The sequence below is a fragment of the Staurois parvus genome, unplaced genomic scaffold (genome assembly GCF_062004578.1).
Source record: "Staurois parvus isolate SC_StPar_1 unplaced genomic scaffold, SC_StPar_1.0 ptg001053l, whole genome shotgun sequence".
Taxonomy (NCBI): domain Eukaryota; kingdom Metazoa; phylum Chordata; class Amphibia; order Anura; family Ranidae; genus Staurois; species Staurois parvus.
The window spans coordinates 810,424-835,753 of NW_028318849.1; the positions used below are offsets into that span (position 1 = coordinate 810,424).

Genomic DNA, 25,330 nt, shown 5'->3' on the forward strand with positions numbered 1-25,330 from the left:
TTCGCCCTTATAACCGTGGTTGCTGGTAGTAGCCAATAACTTTCCACTAGATGTGCATCAATGTTAGGCAACTCCTCTCCTCCACAGGCAGTAGGGACCCCTGCCAAATGGCCAAATTCCAGCACGGTGGCTTCCTCCCTCCCGGCCAGATGGCTGCATGGCCTCCACTGCCCCAGCCCCTCTGATGTCCCCGGGGGTCCAGTGTCATCCTGGACCCCTCACTGTGTCCCCTGTCACCAGCCCCGCCACTGTGTCCCCTGTCGCCAGACCATTCATCCCTGTGGTCCAGTGACCCCCCCCCTCCACCTCTCATCCTGCCGCCATGGGATGAGAGGTGCTGCTTTCCTCACCCCTGCTACTATCTTCTCCCTCCCCGGCCGTGGCAAGACTCACACCTCTCCGCGGAGGTCTCGCTGATGCCACCTCAGCCCTGTCATCTGCAGCATGGGCACTGGAAGTTACCACGCTTGCAAAAGTCCCTGGACAAAGGCTGACCTCACAAGAGGCACGGCCCCTGTCCAGGGGGTGTACCTCGTTGCCGGGCAACAAGGCACGCCAGCCCCGGCCAACCCCGGTTACCTAGACGACTAGAGAGCATCCCGCATCAGCTTAAGAAGCCAGCCACCAAAGGAGCCCAGCTGCGGCAGGACCTTTGGGGGCCAGACTCTGCAGACCACCCTAGCCGAACGGGGAACCACACTGCCAGCTGCCAGAGACCCCCAGCAGGGGAGGGATTGCCTACCAGCTGCCAGAGACCCCCAGCAAGGGAGAGATTGCCTGCTAGCTGCCAGAGACCCCCAGCAAGGGAGAGATTGCATGCTAGCTGCCCGGGACTCCCAGTCCAGGGGAGGGATTGCCTGCCCGCTGCCAATGACCCCCAGCCGAGGGGAGAGATTGCCTGCTAGCTGCCCGAGACCCCAGTCCAGGGGAGAGATTACCTGCTAGCTGCCCGAGACCCTCAGCACAGAGGAGAGATTGCCTGCCAGCTGCCTGAAGACTCAGCCCAGAAGGGGAGACCACCTGCATGATCCGGACTCCAACAGGTACCTGTGTTCCACTTTCTGTCCCTGGGAGACCAGGCACCCTGTCGGATCCATGAGTATATGCATTCTCCCTGTTTTACCTGAACTGTTCCTGCACTGACCCCCTACCCCCCCTGTTGGATTACAATTGCTACAGAGACTCTCCCTTGGCTCTCGGTGTTGGACTCTAAGTGTTTTAGCCCCCTTGCTACCCTGTACTGGTGAATTTACCCTCCCTGCAAGTCCCTCTATTGCGTGACTGTCACCTGTTTGTCTCAATAAAGCTTGCGTTTGCCATCTACTCTGTGTGTTCTGTCCTGCCTACCCTCCGTCACAGGCAGTATTTCATATTTTCAGCATAAATCAAAAGAAAACCAGACACCCCATAGTGTAAAACTGTATAGAACTTTAATATGGGATCAAACAATACAAATGCCACTCACAAAAAAGTGGCTTTCCTAGCACTAGGTGTATTCAGCTTTGTATATTATGAACGGGAATTAAGAGGGCCGCCGCATTCCAGCATGTGTTCCAAATCCCGGAAGTGATGTCAGTGGAAGTTGTGTCGTAAGCCCTCGACTAGTTTCAACCAATAGATCGTCCTCAGGAAGTACCTGGGACTGAATATTAATATTGTATTTGTATTTAAACTCAGTGTTATCACTTTAAAGATTGCATGGTTTATTTTGTCTATTTGTGACCTTAGTGCGGTCCATTTTTGAAATAAAGTCGTTATAAATGACCATCCAATAGAAACTCGAAAAAATGTCCTTTCATGTTGTCATTCTGCCTCCTGGCCATCTCTTTCAAAACTATTTCCTGAATTCCCTGCATGCTTTGCAGCTTTTATTTGGCTGTTTACTTTCAATTTCTCAGGACTACATGTCCCATGGTACCATGCTGTCTATAAGCAGCCATTCTTGTACTGACTCTGCCTCCTGAAACTCCTCCTCTCAGCTTCTCTGTAGTTCAGAAGGCAGGCTCTGTGAAACGTATGACACAGCAGTGCCTACTCACAGGATGCCACAGGGTTGAAAAAAAAAAAACAACAATCTGACAATCATAGTAATTAAAACTGTTGACACCTGAAATGCCTGCTGCTGCCTGAAATGTACTAATGAATGTTATTAAAAAGGACTACAACTAAAGATCACTATAGAAAGATATAGCTTGGTCTACCAAATAAAGTCTATACAGTTGTGGCCAAAATTATTCAACCCCCAATGCTGTAAAGGGGTTTAGGGACTATAGTGTACATTTGGAATTGTATTCAGAATCAAATCCTACAAGGACGTTGTAACTACCCAAATGCAACTAAAATGACATCAATTGTTTATGTAATACAGTAGTAAATGGTTCTTATGTGGTTTCTTCATTGCCACAATTATTCAACCCCTTAAAGACTACCACTCTGAAGAACAGAGGTTCATACAGGTGCTTTCCATCAGGTATTGAAAACACCTGTGGATGTCACCGAGCAGCAATCAAGCATAATAAGCACCAATTAGGCAGCTTTAAAATGACTGTGATACTCAGCTCCTTCTAGACATTTACTGGTGTGGTTACAAACATGGTGAAGGCAAGAGAATGGTCCAGGAAGACAAGAGAAGAGGTGATTTCTCTTCACAGGAAGGGCAATGGCTATAAGAAGATTGCAAAGATGTTAAACATACCAAGAGACACCTTAGGAAGCATCATTCGCAAATTCAAGGCAAAGGGCACTGTTGAAACGCTACCTGGTCGTGGCAGAAAGAAGATGCTGACTTCGACTGCTGTGCGCTACCTGAAGCGTAGAGTGGAGAGAAGTCCCCGTGTGACTGCTGAGGAACTGAGAAAAGATTTGTCAGATGTGGGTACAGAAGTTTCAGCCCAGACAATAAGACGCACACTGCGTAATGAAGGCCTCCGTGCCAGAACTCCCAGGCGTACCCCCTTGCTGTCTCCAAAGAATAAGAAGAGTCGACTGCAGTATGCCAAAAGCCATGTGGACAAACCACAAAAGTTGTGGGATAGTGTTCTGTGGACTGATGAAACAAAATTAGAACTGTTTGGGCCCATGGATCAACGCTATGTTTGGAGGAGGAAGAACAAGGCCTATGATGAAAAGAACACCTTGCCTACTGTGAAGCATGGTGGAGGGTCAATCATGCTTTGGGGCTGTTTTGCTTCTGCAGGTACAGGGAAGCTTCAGCGTGTGCAAGGTACCATGAATTCTCTTCAGTACCAGGAGATATTGGATGGAAACGTGATGCAGTCCGTCACACACCTGAGGCTTGGGAGACGTTGGACCTTTCAACAGGACAATGATCCCAAGCATACCTCCAAGTCCACTAGAGCATGGTTGCAGAGGAAAGGCTGGAACATTTTGGAGTGGCCATCGCAGTCACCAGACTTAAATCCGATTGAGAACCTCTGGTGGGACTTAAAGAAAGCAGTTGCAGTGCGCAAGCCTAAGAATGTGACTGAACTGGAGGCCTTTGCCCATGAAGAATGGGCGAAGATACCCGTAGATCGCTGCAAGACACTTGTGTCAAGCTATGCTTCACGTTTAAAAGCTGTTATAACTGTAAAAGGATGCTGTACTAAGTACTAAGATTGAATGTCACTTGGGGGTTGAATAAAACTGATAATGCTGTGAGCACAGAAAAGACATTTGTGGTTATTTCATTATAACTGTTATGTTATATTTGTCTGACCTACAAGTGCCTCTTTAATGTAAATGTAAGCAAGATGACTGAATGATCAAAAGCAATGTCAAACTGGCCAAAACACTCAATTTCAGTGGGGGTTGAATAATTTTGGCCACAACTGTATATAAAAAAAAGGACTTTATCACCAATTTTGCCCCTTTTTTTTCTATGGCTTCCCTTTATGGCTTCAATATTTGCGAGCCAGAAGACAGAACGAAGTATTACAATTAAACACCTCTTCTGGAAATTGTAAGTCAGTAAACGCCATAAACTCCTGAATCTCACACCCACTCTCAGCCACCGCCTCTCGCACAAAATTTTCATCAAGTGACAGAACTGGAAACTTTGTCTCACCAACCATGTAATACAAGGCCCCTAAGTAATCGGTGATAACGAGATGACCACCAGGTCTGATCAGAGATACAATATTTTTTAGGGCAGTTTGAAAATCTTCCCTGTTCTTGCAAGCACAGATGAGACACCCACCAACGATCACACAGTCTGCCTGGGGAAGGGAATTTGGCTCTAGGGGATTGGCTTTGGTGACATCACACCTCATGAGTGAGACTTTCCTGCGTATCTTCTCTGCCTTCTCCTCCTCTGTAGACCTAGAATTGGGAATATAGGAATCATTACAGGTATTCTAAAATAATGACTATGTTGACATATTTATTTTATCAAAACAACTAGGCACAACTGAAATTCAGTTTTTTAACCACTTGCCCTCCAGAGGATTCACCCTCCTTCCTGGCCTGGCCTTTTCTTGTGATATGGCACTGCGTTATTTTAACTGACAATTGCACGGCCATTATTATATCACGAGAACTAATATATCAGTATTATTATTATTATTATTATACAGTATTTATAAAGCGTCGATAGTTCACTCAGCGCTGTACATTACAAAGGGGGACAGAACATGTGACAGAACAATACCAATACAATGCAAAACATGAGGGGATCGAGGGCCCTGCTCTTTCGAGCTTACAATCTAGAAGGGATGGGATAGTGGTACAGGAGGAGATAGCTGTGGGGGATGGAGTGGTAGGAAGAGTGGAGGAGGTCGGTCAAGTTAGCAGGGGGTAGGCTTCCCTGAAGAGATGGGTTTTCAGGGTGCGCCTAAAGGAGAGGAGAGTAGGTGATAATCTGATGGGTTGGGGAAGGGAGTTCCAGAGGATGGGTGACACCCTGGAGAAGTCCTGGAGGCGGGCATGGGAGGAGGAGACCAGGGAACTAGAGAGAAGGAGGTCTTGTGAGGAGCGGAGTGTGCGTGCTGGGTGGTACTTGGATATTAGATCAGTGATGTAGTTCGGGGCAGTATGGTGGACAGCTTTGTACGTCAGTGTTAGGATTTTAAATTTGATCCGTTGCGCAATCGGAAGCCAGTGGAGGGATTGGCAGAGGGGGGTGGCGGAAACGGAGCGGTTGGATAGGTGAATGAGTCTGGCAGCCGTATTCAGGATCGACTGAAGCGGGGATAGCCAGCGGCGAGGCAGGCCAGTGAGGAGGGAGTTGCAGTAGTCGAGTCGTGATATGATGAGGGAGTGGATGAGCTGTTTAGTGGTTTCTGGAGTTAGGAACGTGCGGATTTTGGCGATGTTGCGGAGGTGGAGTCTGCACAAGTTTGTTAAAGATTGGACTTGGGGCTGGAAGGATAGGTTGGAATCCAAAATGACACCAAGTACTCTGGCCTGCAGGGCGGGTTTGAAAACCTAGGTAAACCCTACACTATAACAAAACTCTAAGCCTCAAATCCCAAACATGAACACAATACACAATCCAATATTCAAAATATAAATAAAACATTATCCCCAAATTATCGTGTAAAGTCACTCAAAATTATAAGTCAATTGATAAAGTCACTACAACAAATTAAGTGTCCAAAATCCAGCTTGTCACTTTCTTTGGTGCTGAGCCCCTCCACTGGCTCGCAAAGGACAGAAAGTACCTCAAAAATAGGAAACACTACATAGTGTATTACCTTAAATCACCAAAATATATCATAACTTCCACAAAAATGTGTAAAACTTCAAAAATTACTGTCAAAATTGTGAACACGTGTGCAAAGTTAAAGTTGGTGCGTCACACTGTGAGTACAACCAAAACAAGTGACCACAAAGTGTAAACTTCTATAGTGGAAAAGCATATATACTCTTACTAGAATACATAAAGGAAAACGCCTTAAACATATAGTAGGAATCAGCATTCATTCATTCCTTTTCTCCACGCCTGAAGTATGCCTCTTAGGATGTCATCCACCGTATCCTCCTGATCACACCCATGGTTTAGACGTACTTTCAGTCCTTTACGAGCCAGGGGAGGGGCTCAGCACCAAAGAAAGTGACAAGCTGGATTTTGGACACTTCATTTGTTGAAGTGACTTTATCAATTGACTTATAATTTTGAGTGACTTTACACGATAATTTGGGGATAACGTTTTATTTATATTTTTAATATTGGATTGCGTATTGTGTTTATGTTTGGGATTTGAGGCTTAGAGTTTTGTTATAGTGTGGGGTTTACTGGCATATTAGTTCTTGTGATATAATAATTTGCACTTTCAAGGGTGAGAGTGATTTTTCTAGCATGTGAAGGGTTATTATGTAGTGGAAGGTGACACTGTAATTTTATACATAAAATTGCACGGTCATGCAACGCTGTAAATTTATATTCTTTTTTTACCCCCACAAAGTGAACTTTTGGTGGTATTTGATCACCTCTGCATTTTTTATTTTTTGAGCTAACCGTTGGCGCTATATAAATACTGTATAATAATATTAATAATAATAAACAAAAAAAAAGGACCAAAAATTTTGAAAAAAAAAAAATTACTTTTTGCTATAAAAACATATCCAATAAATTTTTTTAAATAGTAGTAATAATAATAATAATAATAATAATAATTATTATTCAGGATTTATATAGCACCAGCAGTTTGCTCAGAGCTTTACAATATAATGGGAGACAATACAGCAACAATACAGTTCAATACAAGAGGGATAGGAGGGCCCTGCTCCTTGGAGCTTACAATCTAAGAGGGAGGGGCTAGTGGTACAAAAGGTAATAACTGTCCATCCCTGGATTGGTAGGAGGAATAGAAGATTCCATTATTAGCTGAGGACAGGACAGGCTTCCCTGAATAGATAGGTTTTCAGAGATCACCTAAAAGTGACAGAGTAGGCAATAGTCTGATAGATTGGGGTAAAGCGTTCCAGAGGATGGGGGAAGCTCTGGAGAAGTCCTGGAGATGAGCATGGGAGGAGGAGACAAGGGAGCTAGAAAGTAGGAGGTCATGGGAGGAGCAGAGAGGACGATATTTGGAGACACAATTGGTGATGTAATTTGGGGCAGAGTTATAAATGGCTTTATATGTTATTGTTAATGTTTTGAATTTTATCTGTTGGGCAATGGAAAGCCAGTGGAGGGATTGGCAGAGAGGGATGGAGGACACTGAGTGGAGGCCAGTAGAGGGATTGGCAGAGAGGGATGGAGGACACTGAGTGAGGCCAGTGGAGGGATTGGCAGAGAGGGATGGAGGACACTGAGTGGAGGCCAGTAGAGGGATTGGCAGAGAGGGGAGGCAGATATGGAACGGTTAGTAAGGTGGATGAGTCTGGCAGCAGCATTCATGATAGACTGAAGAGGGGATAGCCTGCGATGAGGTAGGCCAATGAGGAGGGAGTTACAATAGTCAAGGCGAGATATAACAAGGGAGTGAATAAGTAGTTTCCGAGGTTAAGAACGGGCGTATCTTGAAGATGTTGCGGAAATTAAATGTACAAGATTTGGACAGAGATTAGATTTGATGCTGAAAGGACATATGGGAGTCTAGGATTACACCTAGTACTCTGGCATGAGGGGAGGGACTGATGGTTTTATTATTGATCTTGATGGAGAAGTCAGGGGAGGGGGCACGGGCTGGGGGGAATACTAAGAGCTCAGTTTTTGAAAGATTGAGTATGAGGAAGTGGAGTGACATCCATGCCGATATGAAACACTTTTTTTTTTTTTAATATTAGTAATGGTGGCGATCAGGACTTATAGCGGGACTGCGACTGACATCCCCAATGACACGAATACAGTGATCAGTGCTAATAAAAAGCGCTGACATTGTACTAATGACACTGAGCAGGAACGGGTTGACATCTGGGGCAATCAAAGGGTTACCTGTGTGCATTTTACTTTGGAGACATGCTGTTCAGAGAGATACAAAAAACAGCATGACCATGCTGACAGAAGACAGACCTGTGTTGTTTCCATATAGATTAGTCCTGGCAAATAAATTCTCTTCTGTACTACCTACATGACCTGTCCTGAAGTATCAGATCTGACTGAAATGTGTTGATAAATGATTTTTAATACTTTGTAGTACAGAGATGTCAGAGTTATTCTGCAATGTTTGTGTGCTGTAATTAATATTGTTGGGCATTGCGTTCGAGTCAAACATAAGTTCGACTTAAACATCGGCTGTTCATGTGTTCAGTGAAAACACAAATGGTAAGAGCGTTTGGCGGGGCCTTTGCCCACCGCTCCCCACAATGCACTGTGTCCTGACAGTGCATTGTGATTGGCCAAAGCAACGCATCTGACCACAGGTCAGGTGCAATGCTTTGGCCAATCACAGTGCATGATGATGTCACCCTCCCCCTTGTGAGGTCACCACAGTATCTAAGATCTGTCATCCTGGTGCAGCTGTCAGATGGTGGGAGCCAGCTTCTTTCCCCTCTTTTTTCAGGTTGGTGGTGGAAGATCTACTTTGGGGGACATTTTTTTATTTTTGATAAAGGACTTGTCAAAGACTGTCTACTGTCATTTTTTACACTGCACTTTTTTTTTGTGAATGATTAGCGGTACTATGTACCCCATACTCATTCACATGGGGGGGACAGAATCTGGGGGCCCAGATTCTGATAAGCCCCTCGCCCACAGACCCTCACAACCACGGTTGTGGGGAAGAGTTTCTTTTCCCCATCAACATGGGGGGAGCCCCCCTACCCAAAAGCACCCCCCATGTTGAGGGCATGTGGCCTGGTATGGTTCAGGACTGGGGACATTCGCTCCCCCCCCTTTCCAGACCTGCATGCTCAGATAAAGGTCTGGTATGGATTTTGGGGGGGACCCAAATGCCATTTTATTTTACATTTTGGCATGGGGTTCCCCTCAAAATCCATACCAGACCCGAAGGGCTAGGTAAGGATGGGGAGTGTACCTCACACTTTTTTAAAAAAATATGTTTTTAATTGCCGGACAATGCCAGCAATTCTTGTTACATTCAGCTGTCGAACCCCACTGACAGCTGAAACATTAAAGAAGGTTTTTAGTAGCTGTGCGTTAGCTTACTGCATATTTAGATGCGGTAAGATACCGCTTAGTGAATTGTCCTCTCTGTTCGAAGTTCTCGGTTGTACTTTCGTTAGGCTCAATTGTTCAACTGCGAATCGAAAAAAAAAATGTAATTTCTTAAAAATCAAGAAACAATACAGTGTAAATCTAAGAATGCTTGTGTTAAATAAATATTTGATATAGGTTTTAATTTTGTATACACACACACAATAAAATTGTGAGAACTTTCAATTAAAAAAAATATATTTCAAGAGTTCCTTTTCCTCAAACAGTGCGCCAAAATATATTTTGATATCTACCTATGGCTAGCTTGTCTAAAATTCAGGTATCAGCCTATGTTGCCAAGTTTAGGAAAAACTTTGCAAATATGCTGGTAAAATCCTGTTTATTTGTATGATCAGAATTCTTCTCCATCCATACTCCTGGAGAAACAAATGTATACAATAACCCAGCGGATACAAAGTTTACTAATTGGGGAAATTCCATCCTTATGAATATCAGACAGGTGCCTCACCACAAACATGTAGACATCCAAAAACAAGAAAATATGCAACAATGACACCACAAAAGAGTTCCTCCCTCCCAACAATTTACTGAAAAATTAAACTATTGAAAACTCCACATGTAACAAAATGTCATGAAAAACCACAAAAAGCAGATTAACTTTGCTCATGTTGCCCATTTGCACCTAAAGACTGCTGCCCCAACTGCTAAAATGTAGGATATTAGATCAGTGATTAATTGTACTACATTCAAACAAATAAAGTGCAAAGTGTCCACTTCACAATAGCACTGTGATATAATAGTGTCAAAGTATGAGAGCAGAGAAAGTTTTATAATTTATTTGTACTACATTGTATATAATTTATCAGATCAGCTGTCCATGTTATATAGGCAATATAAAAAGGGAGCAGCAGGATAGGACTGGACAATGCGTAATTGATATTGTAGAGAATATTGAGTGAATTTTAAAAAAAAAACTGGATTTTTCAGTAAACTGACAAAAATTAGCAACTCTTTTGGAGCGTCAAACTCATCCATATCTAGTATACAGTAATTGATGTTTAGTACATACCTGTGGTTTTCAATCTCACAGACATATTTCAGATGTCCAGACCAATCAAAGGCCTTCTTATCACCTTTTAGCCATTTCTCTAATTCTTGCAGATTGCCTTCTACATAATCTGTAAGGTATATCTGCTTGAAGTTTTCACAGGCAGACAGAATATGAAATATGGTGGGACCAGCACCAATCTCTACAAGACTATTGCCTTCCACACGACCTATAAAAGAATATGTTCACAATTTTAAAAAGGGCATGTAAACCTTAACAAAGAACTTATTTGGTTCATTTTGGTAGGTTAAATGTACTATTAAAAAGATAAGTTCACCTCTGGGAACATGTTACATGTTCCACCTGTTTTTAGGGTGGAACATGTAACATTTTCCCTCTCCTGGAGCTAATGCTCACTCTGCTGCATCTAGGGACAGCTAGCGGAGAATCTTCTCCCCCCCACTATCTGTCACTATTTAAAAAAATTAATTCTGTAAATGGAAAATTACAAGTACCAATAGACTTTGAGGACCTGGTATGGCTTTTAGGGGGAAGCACACGCACATTTCTCCCCCATTTTTTGGGAGGCTGGGTTCCTGTAAAAAAGTCTTACCAGACCTAAAGGGCTGGTTCCCTGGTATAGCTTTTAGGGGGAACCCTAAACACTTTTTTTAAAAAACAATTTTTACTGTGGGGTCCCTCCTAACTACTCCTGCCTGGGTTTCTGGGGACTGAAAACCATCCCTTGAAGACTTCAACATGTTATCCTCTACTTCCAAGCTGTCACAACCCTCCTCTTTTTCCTCCTCCTCCTGTGTTTTCTGAGGCCACGCAGGAATGGTATCTGCATAAAGGGAGCCTTGAGAGGAAAGGAAGTTCTCCATTTCCACCCACTGTTCTGCCTCAAGCGCCCTGTCCATGATTCCACACAGCATGTGCTCCAGCAGGAAGACTAGAGGGATAGGGTCACTGATGCATGCGTTGTTGTGGCGCACCATCCTTGTGGCCTCCTCAAATGTTGACAGGACAGTGCATGCATCCTTTATCAGCAGCCACTAGCATGGCAAAAATAGCCAAGTTCCCCTGAGCCTGTCCTTGTGCCATATTCACACAGGTAAACACTGATGGCCCTCTGCTGCATGTGCAGCCGCTGCTTTGCCATTGTTAAGTTCCACCTGGTGGGCATGTCACTAACGTGGCAGTTGGTGGGCAGGTTGAATTCCCAGTGAATGTCAGCCAGCTGAACGCAGGCCATGTATGACCACCGCAAATGGCCACAGATTTTTCTGGCCTGCCTTAGAAGATGTTGGAAGCCTGGGTACCTGTTAATGAAACGATGCACCTCCAAATTCAGGATGTGTGCCAAGCATGGAACATGTGTCAAGTGTCCCTGTTGGAGGCAGAGAGAAGGTTGGTGCTATGGTCGCATGCAACCATTCCTAGCTCAAGCTGCCATGGCGTAAACCACCTCTGAGCCTGCCCCTGTAGAGCCGACAATCTCTGCCCTGGAGTGGCTCCTGTCCCCAACACAGACCAGCTCAAGCACCGCATGGCATCTTTTTAGCCTGAATGCTTGTGAAGCCCCTTGAATGCCTAGGGAGCACTGCTGGTTCAGAGGACAATTCAGCAGAAGAGGCCATAGAGGAAGGGGGGGGGTGGAGCAGACAGGTGTCAGAATCACCACCAGCTGGGGGCGTGGTGGCGGAACAAGTTTCAGCACTGAACCCTGTTCTGTATCCTTCCTAGCTACCAGCAGAGTTACCCAGTGTGCCGTGAAGGAAATGTAACGTCTCTGGCCATGCCTGCTGGACCACGTGTCAGCAGTAATGTGAACCTTGCTGCTGACCGCCCTGTTCAACGAAGCCAAAACATTGCCTTCCACATGATGGTACAGAGCTGGAATGGCCTTACGTGAAAGGAAATTTCTTTTTGGAACCTGCCACTGTGGTACAGCACATTCAGAAAATTCACAGAAGGGGGCAGAGTCCACCAGATGGAAAGGCAGCAGTTGTAATGCTAGAATTTTGGCCAAGCTAGCATTTAGATACAATGCATGTGGATAGGTGGGACAGTATTTTTTTTACGGTTCAGCAACTGAAATAGCAAAATTTCTCGGGTGAAATCAAGAGGTGGTGTACTGCTAGTAGATTGAGTGCAAGGACCAGTGGCACCCATTGCTATACCATCATCCCTCTCAGTGGAGGCTGTTGAGAGGACTTGAGGTATATTAGGCATAGAGATCCCAGATGAGGAGCAAGGAGAAGTCTGCACTTTTTTTATGATGTGGGTCTTTCAGGTGCTGTTGCCAATGGGCTGCATGGCAGGTCGTCATCTGTCTTGTCAAGCATGTGGTGCCCAAGCTGCTGGTGTTTGGCCATGTTTGATCTGCTTCAGACAGACTGCAAACAGCAATGTTGCGGTCTGCTGCACATGTAGAAAAAAGCCCACAACAATGACATTTTGGAAGTCAGCAGCGCCCTGTACCTATGGAGCTTTGTCATGTGATGTAATAGGGTGGCTGGCCTTACGCCTGGCCCTGGAGGACATCCTGCCTCGTTGGGAGTTGTGCCTCCTCCTCTGTTCTCTCAGGCACCCAACTACAGTCAGTGACCTCATCATTGCCTCCCTCCTCATCACTGGAGCCAATTTAGCAGTATGCTACAGCTGGGGGAACATGACTGCCCATTTCTTGTCTGTCAATGGCACCCCCTTTCTAGGCTCACGACACTCCCTTCCTCAACCTGGGAACCAACACCGGAGCATTCAAATGTGCATCCTCCAGCAGCATGTACAACTATGATCAAATAATTCAGGTGATGGCTCCGTGCAATAACGGCCAGCACCAGGAAACAAACAAAACCACACACACACACACACACACACAAGCGTGCCCTGCTCTCAGAGGATACACCATGTCCATGACCACCACTTATCACTGTGGACACAGAGGCTGCTTGCCCTTTTTTAGCTGCCTGTGAGTGTCTGCCTCTCCTTGTTGGCCTTTCAGACATGGAGATTTTTATTTTGGGGATTTTTATAATGTGGGATAGGAATTTGGTGCTTGGGTGCAACACTTATGCTTGGTGCACTATAAACCATTTTATTATTGTTTTTTTAATGAAGAAAATAGGGGGTACAGCAACTATGGACAATTTTATTTATTAAGGCTGCTGCAAAAAAATGTAAATAAAATGTAAAATTTTAAGAAAGGAAAAAAGAACACAAAAACAAAATCACTGGTGACACAGAAGGAAGAACACCTGAGACTCAGGAGGAACAGAATTTTGTTTTGCTGTTGCTGGAAAAAATAAAAAATTCAGAAAGCAAAACAAAAACAAAAAAAAAAACAAAACACTCCACAATCTACGGGTTTGTTCAAATTACTATAGGTTAAATCAAACAAAATGATTTGCTGAGTAAGCAGATGATGCACTTTGGGAATCCATGAAAAGCTTCTGAAAAGTTTGGGACCCATGGATAACTCACTATCTTTTATAGGATTTATTTACTATTTATCATCCATTAACTGAAACATTTCCCTGAATATCCAAAGGGATATCTCCCAGTCCTGAGATCTTTCCTCTTCCTACTTTCCTTTTGCAAACTTTTCTTAGCCTTCATGTATGTCTTCCTTTACCTTTTCTTTCTCTTTCTTTCTTTCTTTCTTTCTTTCTTTTCCTACTATCTACTGTTTAAACAATTGTACCTATTAGAGCTAATCAAGATGACAATGACTTGGCAGTTGGGTCACCACAATAACGAATAACTGTACCAGTTATATTGATGATCAGACTGATGTGGCCATACCAGGCCTTAAAGTAATTTCATTTTTTGTTTGTGATAGTATCCTTGGCCAATGCCAGGTCTTTTGCTGTCTTCGTGTTTTGTAACATGTAAAAACCTCAAAAACGTGTTGAAACACAAAAAGGTAAGATAAAGTTAAGTAAATTAATGGGACAATTTAAAACTAAAATAATGTCTATATTCACATCCAGACCTGAATAGACATCAAGGGGACTATACTGGCATCAACAGTATTGCATACCTGATGAAAATACATTTTTCATAAATGTGAGCTGGAACATGACCTCCTTGGTCATTTCATGATCTTCGTCTATTGCATAAAAAATGTCAAGGTACTTTCTTGGGTCAAAATCATTGTAATTTGTTTTATCTTCTGATCTTGATGAAACCTCCATGTTGAATGTAAACCACCCTGTGTGTACAAAGGTAAGAATGAGTCAACATGTACCATGGATGGTAATTTATTGTTGGTAGGTCAGTTTTTTTTTCAGACCAATACATTCCAGAACCAAAAGTGGTAGTAGCCAATAGTATTCAGCCTGGGGGGTAAACAAAAAGTGAACATAAATTCCCTGGCTAGGTGGTGTAAATCTCAGAACTTGTTTGCAAAAATTACAAACAGTGACCATATATGTATTACAACTGTGAAACTTTGTCTAGAGTTCAGCTTTACCCTAACCTCTATGCCAACCCAAACACCTAACCTAACCTGAGCTCTAAAATGAACCCCATACCTATCAACTGTTACAATACCTGGCCCTTCTGTCAATGTGTGGCGTGTCACACATGACAGATTACAGCCAGTTGCATGTTTTAACATGTTGATGCATGTTCACTAACGTTGATCCCTGAGGGAACTCCTGACTCATCAGTTGTATTGTTCATTACAACAGCTGATCAAGGGTATTTATTGCAGGTGATGGTTGCTATGCAGTCTGATTTAATGAAGTTCACCTTTAAAACATTAACCCCGCCCCCCCCCAATTTTTTTTTTAAAAAAATATACATATAATTCAGTTTACCAATCGTTAAATTTTGCATGGTGATCACGCCAGTAACATGCTTCCAGTCAGGGCCTGGACAAGCGAAGCTAAGGGGAGGGCCAGCATGACTGGGGCTTGCAGACGAGGCAGAGACGGGAGCTGGGGGGGAGTATAGGAGATGGGGGATGGTTGCTTGGAGCAATCGGGCTGGAGGGTGGTTTTGCTAGGATGAGGAGAGGGGCTGGAATTTGTCGGGGGTTAGTCGGAGCTTGTGCCAGCAGGGGTGAGGTTTCTCCCGCCCTCCCTCCCTGGAGCTTTTTTAGTTGTTTTGCCTTTCTGTTTTTTTTTTTTTTGGTTTGTGTTGCTTTGTTTATTGTTTGTTCCTTTTGTGTCTGTCCTTTTGTTCCTTTTGTGTCTGTCCTGTGTTGTTTGGTGTGGGTTCCTTCCTTTGTTTCTTTTTTGCTCTCCAATTTTGATGGTCCCGGGTGCTGCCTGTTTCTGTTTGTTATGGTAGCTGGCAGGGGTCGCTGGGTCTTTGAAGGCGGTGCTGGAATGACAAGTTGGTGGATTATGGGTTGGGCCCATCGTAGGTATGGGTGTCCCTTCCCAATTATAAGGTGGTTGGTAACTTGGGAGGTCATTGGCTGTATCTGGGACTATGTAGTTGTAGTATTGTCCCCGAGGCGGTGTGGCAGTGGCTGGGGGCCTTTTCGTTAGGTGTCGGATACAGCCAAGTGATCGATGTGAGTAACAGTGCCTTCGAAGACCTGGGACCTGGTTGGGGGATTGTTAATGTCAGTTGTTATTGTGTAATTGTACCAGAAAATGTTATGTTTTGCTTGTAAGAGTTATGTTAAATAAATGGGGTTGCTATGGCCGTTTTTTTCACCAACAAAAGGAGAGTTGCATGGTTATTCCGGTGGGTGGTGGTTTTTGTTAAGAGGTAGGCTGTAAGTACTAGCCTCGATATTCTGCATGTCCCTCAGTCATGTCTTAGGGTGTCTGTACAACTCATGGAGAGCAACAGAGATATTTTTGGACAGCAACTGTAGAAAGGGTAGTGTAAGATGCACTAGCAGATTTAGATGCACTTTATTAATAAATGATCCACTTGCCGATGGGTGAAAGCCTTATGACATCTCCACATCCAGCCAGTTCTGGGAGGGCGTCATAAGACGTCCTCCCGTGATCTCGCTTCTCGCGCGCCCATAGAGGCGCGCATCAGAAACTGTAAATGATGGCTATGTCCCTCGGACACAGTGCATCATGAAGAGGGGGGTGAATGGCCAATTACAGAGGCTGTTTACATTTGTGATTGTTCTGTCCAATGACGAGCGATTATAAATGTAAGCACAGAAGGGTCGTAGCTAAGTTTCCTCTCTCCTTCCCTCACACCAATACCGAGTATGCTGAACTGAGTGTTCTCATAAGTGCTCATAGACACCCTGCTGAGCAAATCGGTGCTCATCAGTGCCTATCTGTGCTCATCAGTGCGGGCTCATCAGTGTCTATCAGTGCTGCCTCATCACTGCAGCTTATCGGTGCACATCAGTGCTCATCAGTTACCATCAGTGCTACCAAATTACTGCAGCTTATCAGTGTACATCAGTGTCTCGATTTCAAACACATCATTGCCACCCTATCAGTGGATCCTCATTAGCACTCATCAGTGCCCATTAGTGCAGCCTCATCAGTGCCCATTAGTGCAGCCTCATCATCGCCCATCAGTGCAGCCAGATCTGTCCCAGCATGTCTATCTAAAAAACATTTTTCCTGTGAGGAGGCCTACCAAATCCAAACCATGACTGACGAGATCAGCGGGGAGCTCTCTGAGTCTGATTCTGATTTGGATTACAAGCCCATTTTAAGCAGTGGGTCTCCTACAGAATTGGAGGAGGAGGAAAGTGTGCCAACCAAACGAAGGCATTCTGGTGAGGAGCAGGCTACCACAAGTAGTGCAGTGGCATCCACTAGTAGAGCAGTGGCTTCCATCAGAAATTGAGAACTTCAAGAAAGGCCAGGTACTAGTGGGGTGTCGCCTCAGCCCAAAAGGGTTAGGACCCATGCCGCTCTTCCATGTGCCCTTCAAAACCCCATATGGCTTTCCCCTAACTCTGGAGCAGCTAAATCCCCCCTTTTACTGCCCAGCCAGGAGTCCAGGTGAACACAGAACATTTTGCCCCATTTATTTTTTTAATGTAATTTTTTTAACGATGACTTACTAAATTTAATTGTGGATCAGTGCAACCTCTATGCCCAACAATTCATAGCCACCAACCCAGATTCAAGTTATGCCCGTCCCTACGAATGGAAGCAGTTAACAGTGGAGGAATTTAGAGCCTTTTTGGGCCTCATGTTTAATATGGGACTCACAAAAAAAAAACCTCATTTACACTCCTACTGGTCTACCCACCCAATCCATCATATACCAATTTACTCATCAGTCATGCCCAGAACAAGATGTCTCATGATCATGTGGTTCTTCCATTACAACAATAACACACAGAGCTCTCCCCAAAATGACCCAGCATATGATAAATTATATAAAATTTTGCCACTTCTTAATTTTTTCTCTGATAATTTAGCCCAATTATTTGTCCTGGACAAAAATATCTGCATGGATCAGTCGCTTGTCCCCTTCACTGGCAGGCTGAGCTTCAAGCAGTTTATCCCCAGCAAAAGGGCCCAATATATTGTTAAACTCTATAAATTATGTGACAGAGCAAGTAGGTAGGTGTACGCCTTCCTTGTGTACAAACAAAAGGACACCCAGCTGCATCCCCCTGAATGCCCAGATTACATTTGAACAAATGGAAAAGTCGTTTGGGAGCTTGTATTTCCAGTCCTTGAAAAGGGTTATCTCTATGTTGATCATTTTTACAACAGCTTGCCCCTTTTCTGCAATCTTCACCAAAGGAAAACACTAGCATGTGGCACCGTGAGAGCTAGTAGGAAGGGCTTCCTACAAAGGCTGGTGAACACAAGAGTACAGAGAGGGGAGTCGGTGAGTTTGTGGAACGAATAGATATCTGTCCACGAAAATAATTTGTTCATGGGGGGAGTTGACTTTAATGATAAGATGATCCAGCCCTACCTTGCTGTAAGAAGGACCCCCCATTGGTACAAAAAAGTCTCCATTTATTTTTTCAATTTGGCCATTTATAATAGATATGTGATCTACCAAAAATCCACCGAGACATCCATGTCCTTTCTTCATTATCAGGAGGAAACTGTCATTGCCCTTTTGTACCCCAGAGGCCCACCAGAAAGTGTTTGCTCAGATGCAGTGAGCAGACTCCACAAATGAGATTTTCCCAAAAATGTGTTCCAGAAGAGGAGTTAGACGAGAAACAAGTTTTGTTGTGCCCAGTGTCCTTTCCAACCAGGCCTTTACATAGGTGACTGGTTCTGCCATTACCATACTTCTCTACAATATTAGTGAAATATAGTAAACGTAATTCTGAATTTCCTGCTGTTCACTCTACATGCCTCTACCTGCCCCTGAACTGACCCTAGCCTGTTATTTGACCACACCACTGCCTGCTGCCCAAACTTGGCATACCTCTGCCTGTTCTGCAACTGACCCTGGCCTGTTTATTGACGATGCCTCTGCTTGCCATCTGAACTGTCAACCACGTTTCTGCCTGCCATCTGAACTGACCTCGGCTTGTTAATTGACCACTTTTTTTTTGCCTGCCTCTTGGACTGATCTTCTGCCCTGCTACTGTAGTAGTAGGATTCAAGAGAACACAGGGGTCTCACATATGTGAGGGGCTTCAGAATAGTTTTTCAGAGTGGAGAAAACTAAGTTTTTGGTTTTCTGTGGGTTTTATAATGTCTGGAAAAAGGTCTGTTAGTCTAGAGATGGGTGGGACGAAGCCTCTACCCCTGTGCCCAGGTATTACCTGACCGAGGCCCTAAGCCTGATATTTCTGCCTGCTGCCAACATGCCTCTGCCTGCACTGACTCCATCTGTCAAACGTCTGTAGTAGTGAGCCCTTGTAGATCGCCAGCTCAGGGGTTCCCTAGGGCATGGAGTCTAAGCCCCAGCCTGCTTCTTCACCAGAGCCCCTGATGATGGGGATGGACTTCTAGCAAGCTAGAACCAGGTCACGGCCCCCAGGAACGCCCACCTGAGGTTGCGGAGACCGCTCACGTGAGCAGAATACAATAGCAGGAGACAACCGGAAATCCGATAGACAAGCCGAGGTCAGGACGGGTGGAAAACAAGCACAGTCTGTAGACGAAGTCGGGGTCGGTGCATGGGAAGTCAGATACAGGAGTAGCAACAAACAGGCGCTCAGAGAACTAAGAAGTTGCTCAGGCAAAGTGGGCTAGACTGAGCATTTCTTATATAGACAAGCAAACAGGGAAGAGGGCCAGTGTCAGGAATGGACTTGCCAATGGTGGTGGGACTTACCTGCCTTGTGGGCTGTAGTACCAGGGCTGGCCAGCGGGTGCTCTCAGCAACCAGAGGCTCACTCCTGCAATCAGCCATCACCTGAGGCTGATTGCAGGAGGTGTATTTAAGGAATGGCCAGACCTGCAGTCAGTGCCTTGGTGTATGTTTCCCATGAGCCCCTGTACCTGCATCCTGTCTGCTTCCTGCCTGATTCCTAATTCTGCTTGATCCTGACCCTGAATGAACTCCGCCTGTCCTGACTTCGGCTATTCCTGACCACTCTCCAGCCTACTCCTTTGGTACCTTGTCTGCCTGATTGTTCCTGACCCGGCCCGTCTGACTACGCTCTGCCTACTCCTTTGTGTCTTGTCTGCCCGATGATTCCTGACCCGGCCCGCCTGACCACTCCACCTCACCAGCCCTGACTGCTCTTATCTGTGTACATTCTGTTGTCAGTTGGAGGTCTGGTTTGTTATATTGTGCGTTATATTTGTGTATAACCCTTAATAAATTTTATTGTTACACCATACTTGAGCCTGCGTTTCCCTGTGTCAGTTCACGCATCTCTGGTCTTACCGGGAGCCCTGACAGCCAGGAAGTGATGGAAGGAAAGGAAATAAAACCCAGAGAATAGCAGGTGACACCAATAGGTGAGCACAGACAAACCACACATGTGAAAGGAATCAGGAACAGCATTGCAGCAAGGAGATAAGAATACACTGTCTGCTACCTGTACCATGGGCCATGTTCCTGCCTACTACCAGGACTGATATTTTGGCTGTGCTGACCTTGTCTCTGCCTGGACAATTCCTTTGGCTGCTGCTGACCACATCTCTACCTGCTGCCTGGACCAATGGTTTGGCTGTGCTGATGATATCTCTGCCTGTTGCCTGTACTGACTATGACAATATTCCTGTCTGCTGCCTGGACAATTGTTTTTGATGTCACTGACCACGTCCCTGCCTGCTGTCTGGACCAATGCTCTCCTCTGTGGACAACTGCATTACCAAAACTACAGGTAATCTTGCTTACCATTTTCTCAGCACAATGTATTTTGTGGTGTAATTCTTGGTATGTACATGCTATGTGTTAGAAATATGAAGGGCCTTCAAAAATGTAACAGGTAGTCAGGATATTAGATGTGTAATTTTTAATGTAATTTTTGCCCCTGCAACGCCTAAAGGTGCTACTTGGACGTTGGGTGTTGGCATATGGCCAGGCTGTGGAAAAGTCTCACACATTTGGTATTGCCATACGCAGGAGGAGAAGAATGTGCTTTGGGATGTATTTGCAAGTATGCCTGTGCTGTGTGTGATGAAGAAAAAAAAATATAAATTTTCCAAAGAATTGTAGGAAAAAATTACAACTTCAAAAAATTCACCTTGCCTCTTACTAAATACCTTGGAATGTCTACTTTCCAAAAAGGAATCATTTGGGGGATATTTTACTGTCCTGGCTTGTTAGGCTATGTTCATACTAGCTTTGCCAGCAAGCATCAGATAAGCATTTGGGAAGCGTTTTTAACGCTTCTCAAATGCCTATGAAAATTCTGCACATGGCAGCACACAGTGCTGTTCACACTGAAGCGTTAGTGTTGTGTCAAATTGCATCGTGACAAAACTGACGCCTCATGTGGAGTCAGGAGGAGTTGAAGCCTCCCATTCAAGTCTATGGTGACGCTCCTCAATTGCCTATCAAGCGTTTATGGGGCAGTTGCGAGGCGTTTGTGGAGCGTTAATACCATTAAAATTCATTATAGGCATTTGTGGTGCAGTTTTAACGCTTGGTAAAAGCCTATCAAACGCCTCAAAAATGCACATAGGGCGTTTGCGGAGCATTTGAGGAGCATTAAAAATGCTTCCCAAAGGCCTGTCTAATGCCTGTCAAATGCTATAGGGGACTTTGGCAAGAGTTAGAAATAAGTCAAGTGTGAACAAGCCCTTATGCAGGCCATAGATGGGTCGAAAATCGGACGATTTTTCGGCCGAAAATAAAATCGGCCGATTTTCGGATCGTTAGTGGGTTAATTGTTCGGCTGTTTTTCAGTATTTTGGCAGATTTTTTTTATCGGTAAAGTTGGAAAAAGATCGCCCGATTTTGCCGATCGGCCGATTTTTGCTGCAATTATGGGCAAATCGGACGATCTTTTTACCGATAAAAAATCTGCACATGAGCAGTGACCTGCAAGAGGAAGACAAAAAGAAGAAGAAGAAGAGGATGAAGAAGAAGAAGAAGAGGATGAAGAAGAAGAGGATGAAGAAGAAGAGGATGAAGAAGAAGAAGAGGAAGAAGAAGAAGAGGAAGAAGAAGAGGATGAAGAAGAGGAAGAAGAAGAAGAGGATGAAGAAGACGAAGAAGAAGAGGAAAAAGAAGACGAAGAAGAAGAGGATGAAGAAGAAGAAGAATTCCAGTCCAGCAAAAAGTGTCCCTGCAGAGAGCTCCGCTATTTCTTTGACAGTGCTTTGACATTTATAGCGGTTGCAACAATGTATCTGTAAGCACACTGCTTTGTATTGCTCTGTTATGCAGAGCAATACAAAGCAGTGTGCTGGAGCTGACAGGGGAGAGATCTATATTGTTTACATAAAGACCGCTCCCCCATCAGTGATACTCGGCAATTGTTGGGTGCCCATAGGGAATCACTGGCCTGGATCCAGTGATTGACAGCTTAAGCCACCAATGGTGGTGTGGGTAGGGTGCACACGGTGCACACGCCCCCTATCCCGAAATGCAAAGATTTAGAGCAGCCCTGTAGTAGTATTTCTGCTATAGGGCGGGTGGCAAGCAGTTAAATAGATACAAATCCAATCTTGGAAGTAATTTTTCTCAATTTTTAAAACCTATTGCATACATACCTAATGTAATATGCATTACAAAATATGTTTAGTAACAACCATGCGAAGTAGAACTTGGAAAAGATTACTAGTCTAAACATAGCTGATTAAAATCAGGCTGTAAATATGTGTCTGTTTGTAAATGTTTGCAGATATGTAATGATTGCAACTTCTGCTCCTAAAAGACATTTCACAGCAGTACCATGCGATCCGGTTGCATTGAGTTTTCAAAAGTAGTGCATGCAAAATGAATGGGCTGAAATCACAACGCACTGAACCACATGTGAATTCTTGGTGTGAAACGGTCTTTGAATGTTGTAAAACTGTTAGCAATAGAACAAGTGCAATTTCTGGGTGGACTGATGCATGTTAGATGCTGATATGTTTTTTAAAAATTCTCCTTCAATGTTGGTTGCAGAATGGCTTCCCTACCTTAATTTGGTGCTCGCTGCTCAGCTGAAGGTGTTCTACTTGTGAATTAATGTGGCTTTTTCTAAGATCAATTTATAGGGAAACCCAATGCTGCTACCCTCCCTCACTACATAATAAGAAGCCTTTCATATTTGTTGTAATTGCTATTTACCCTTTACATGCTGGAGAGTGTAATTACCATTCAGCACATTCCGAGGTAAGAGAGTTCAAATCAAATGAAACCTGTCAAATGTAGATTGCCTTTGGTGTGCATCACAGAAAATGGTCAACGGTGTAAAGGGCTACAAATGTAACAAAAAAGTCATCAAGCCATAGCCAATAATCATAGTTATAGTAAACAAAAATATTAAAAAGACTCCACACACACTGCCTTAAATTTAAGTCTCACTCCAAAGACTGAAGAGTACCTTCAGTGGTCCAGACATAGAAATTGTACAGTCTTCTATTAGCCAGGAAATTGATCGATAGGAACTATAGCACGGCCCTCAGTGGTGTATTTTGGTTTTGTGCTGCCCTAGGCACTAACATTCTGCCTCCCCCCCCCCCATCTAAATTGAGAGCGAAATATAGATAAAGAGGGAGAGAGAGAAAAAGGGAAGGAGAAAAAACGAGAGATAAAGAGGGAGAGGGGGAGAAAGAAAGATAAAGAGGGAGAGAAAGATAAAGAGAGAGATAAAGAGTGAGTGATAAAGAGGGAGGGAGAGAAAGAGATCAAGAGAGAGCGATAGAAAGATAGGGGGAGAGAGATATATAGAGTGAAAGAGATAAAGAGGGAGGGAGTGAAAGAGAGAGAGTGATAAATAAAGAGAGGGAGAAAGACAGAGGGGGAGAGATAGAAAGATAGAGGGAGAGAGATATGAAGAGAGAGAAAGAGGAAGGGAAAGAAAGAGAGATATAGAGAGAGATAAAGAAAGAGAGAGTAAGATATCAAGAGAGAGAGGAGAGGTATAAAGAGAGAGAGGGGGAGAGAGAGGGAAATAGAGAACGAAAGATAAAGAGGGAGGGAGAAAAAAGAGATATATAAAAAGAGAGGGAGAGAAAGAAAAATAAAGAGGGTGAGAAAGATAGAAAAAGATAAAGAGTGAGTGATAAAGAGGGAGGGAGGGGGAGAAAGAGATATAAAGAGAAAGAGGGAGAGAGAAAGAGAAAGAGGGAGAGAGAGAAAGAAAATAGAGGGCACGAGATATACAGAGAGAAAAAGAGACAGAGAAAGATAAAGAGAGAGAAAGAGGGATGGAGAGAAAAAGATATAGAGAGAGAAAAAAGGGAGAGAAGGAGATCAAGTGAGATAGAAAGAGAAAGAGTGAGAGAGAAAGAGAGATATATAGAGGGAGAGAGAGAGAGAGAGGGAAAGAGGGAGAGTCTAGGCTGATCAGATAGGATCCCCAGTGCAGCTGGTACTTGTAGTCCTCCAGGCTGTATAGATCTGCTCACTATAACAGTATATAAACAGCAGATGTAATATGTGTGTAGTACAATTACAGATCTGTGACTCCATAGCCAGAGTAGACAGGATCCTGGGTACAGCTGGTACTTGTAGTCCTCCCTGGCTGTGATCTCCCCCTACTCCATGGAGTAGCAGATCCCATCCTTCCATCCTCCTCCTTGCTGTGCTATCTCCTGCTGATGTGTCTGCCTCTCTCTGCTCATACTCCTTCCATCCCCTCCGTACACACTCAACACTGACACCCAGCAACTGTCATAACTGCAGCCAGCCGGCCCCTCTTTCTGCTGCTGCTGATCACTCACCTGTCACCCAGCTCAGCCCAGGAGTAAACCTTCTCTGACACCAAGCGCAGCGCTGACCTGGAGTGTAGCAGCCAGTGAGTGAGCTCATGCAGTTCTGGCCATCACCTGGTCCCCATCTTATGTCACCTGCCAGCACCTCCCCCCTGAAAAATGCCGCCCTAGGCAAATGCCTTGTTTGCCTTGTGGTGGACACGCCCCTACCAAAATTGCATCTTAGCAATGATCTGCCCAATCAAAACCCACAGCTAATCGTAAGTAGATTTAATTTTTACTCTACATTTTATGCACCTCCAGTTCAATTTTTCTATAATCTCCCGTTTACGCACCACGGTTGCCATAAATACTTAAAGTGGTCCTAAAGGGTTTCTTTATAACAAACATGTCATATTTACCTGCTCTGTGTAATGGTTTTGGACAGAGCAGCCCAAATGCTCCTCTTCTCAAGTCCCCCTATGGCTCTCCTGGCCCCTCCCCTGCCAAGTGCCCTCCATAGCAAGCTGCTTGCTATGGGGGCATTTAAACCAGAGCTCCATCCAAAAGGGGAAGTTCCGCTTTAAGGACTGCTCCCCCGCTCCCCCATTAAGTGGGGGGGGGAGCTTGTACCCAAATTTGACAGGTATCCACTCCCACTTCCGGTCAGTGGTGTATTTTGGTTTTGTGCTGCCCTAGGCACTAACATCTGCCCCCCCCCCCCATCTAAATTGAGAGCAAAATATAGATAATGAGGGAGAGAAAGAGAAAAAGGGAAGGAGAAAAAAAAGAGAGACATAGAGGGAGGGAGGGAGAGAAAGATATGAAGAGAGAGAGAAAGATATAGAGAGAAAACGAGAACGAGAGAGAGAGAACGAGAACGAGAGAGAGAGAACCCGAAAGAGAATGAGAACGAGAGAGAGAGAGAAGGAGAGAGAGAACGAGAGCAAGACAGAGAGAACGAGAGCGAGAACGAGAGAGAGAATGAGAGCAAGAGAGAGAACGAGAGCAAGAGAACGAGAGAGAGAATGAGAGAGAACAAGAGCG

The 25,330-nt window shown here is 44.4% G+C and overlaps 1 protein-coding gene across 1 annotated transcript; it reads right to left on the reverse strand.

The window, feature by feature from the left end:
- Positions 1 to 3,836: 3,836 nt before the first annotated feature.
- On the reverse strand, positions 3,837 to 24,417 carry LOC149440784 (nicotinamide N-methyltransferase-like). The gene is made up of 4 exons (XM_089658158.1): positions 24,314 to 24,417; positions 14,155 to 14,325; positions 10,131 to 10,338; positions 3,837 to 4,320 (listed from the first exon to the last, which is right to left on the reverse strand). The coding sequence occupies exons 1-4, from the start codon at positions 24,399 to 24,401 to the stop codon at positions 3,900 to 3,902; spliced, it is 888 nt and encodes a 295-aa protein (XP_089514284.1). The 5' UTR covers positions 24,402 to 24,417; the 3' UTR covers positions 3,837 to 3,899.
- Positions 24,418 to 25,330: the final 913 nt, after the last annotated feature.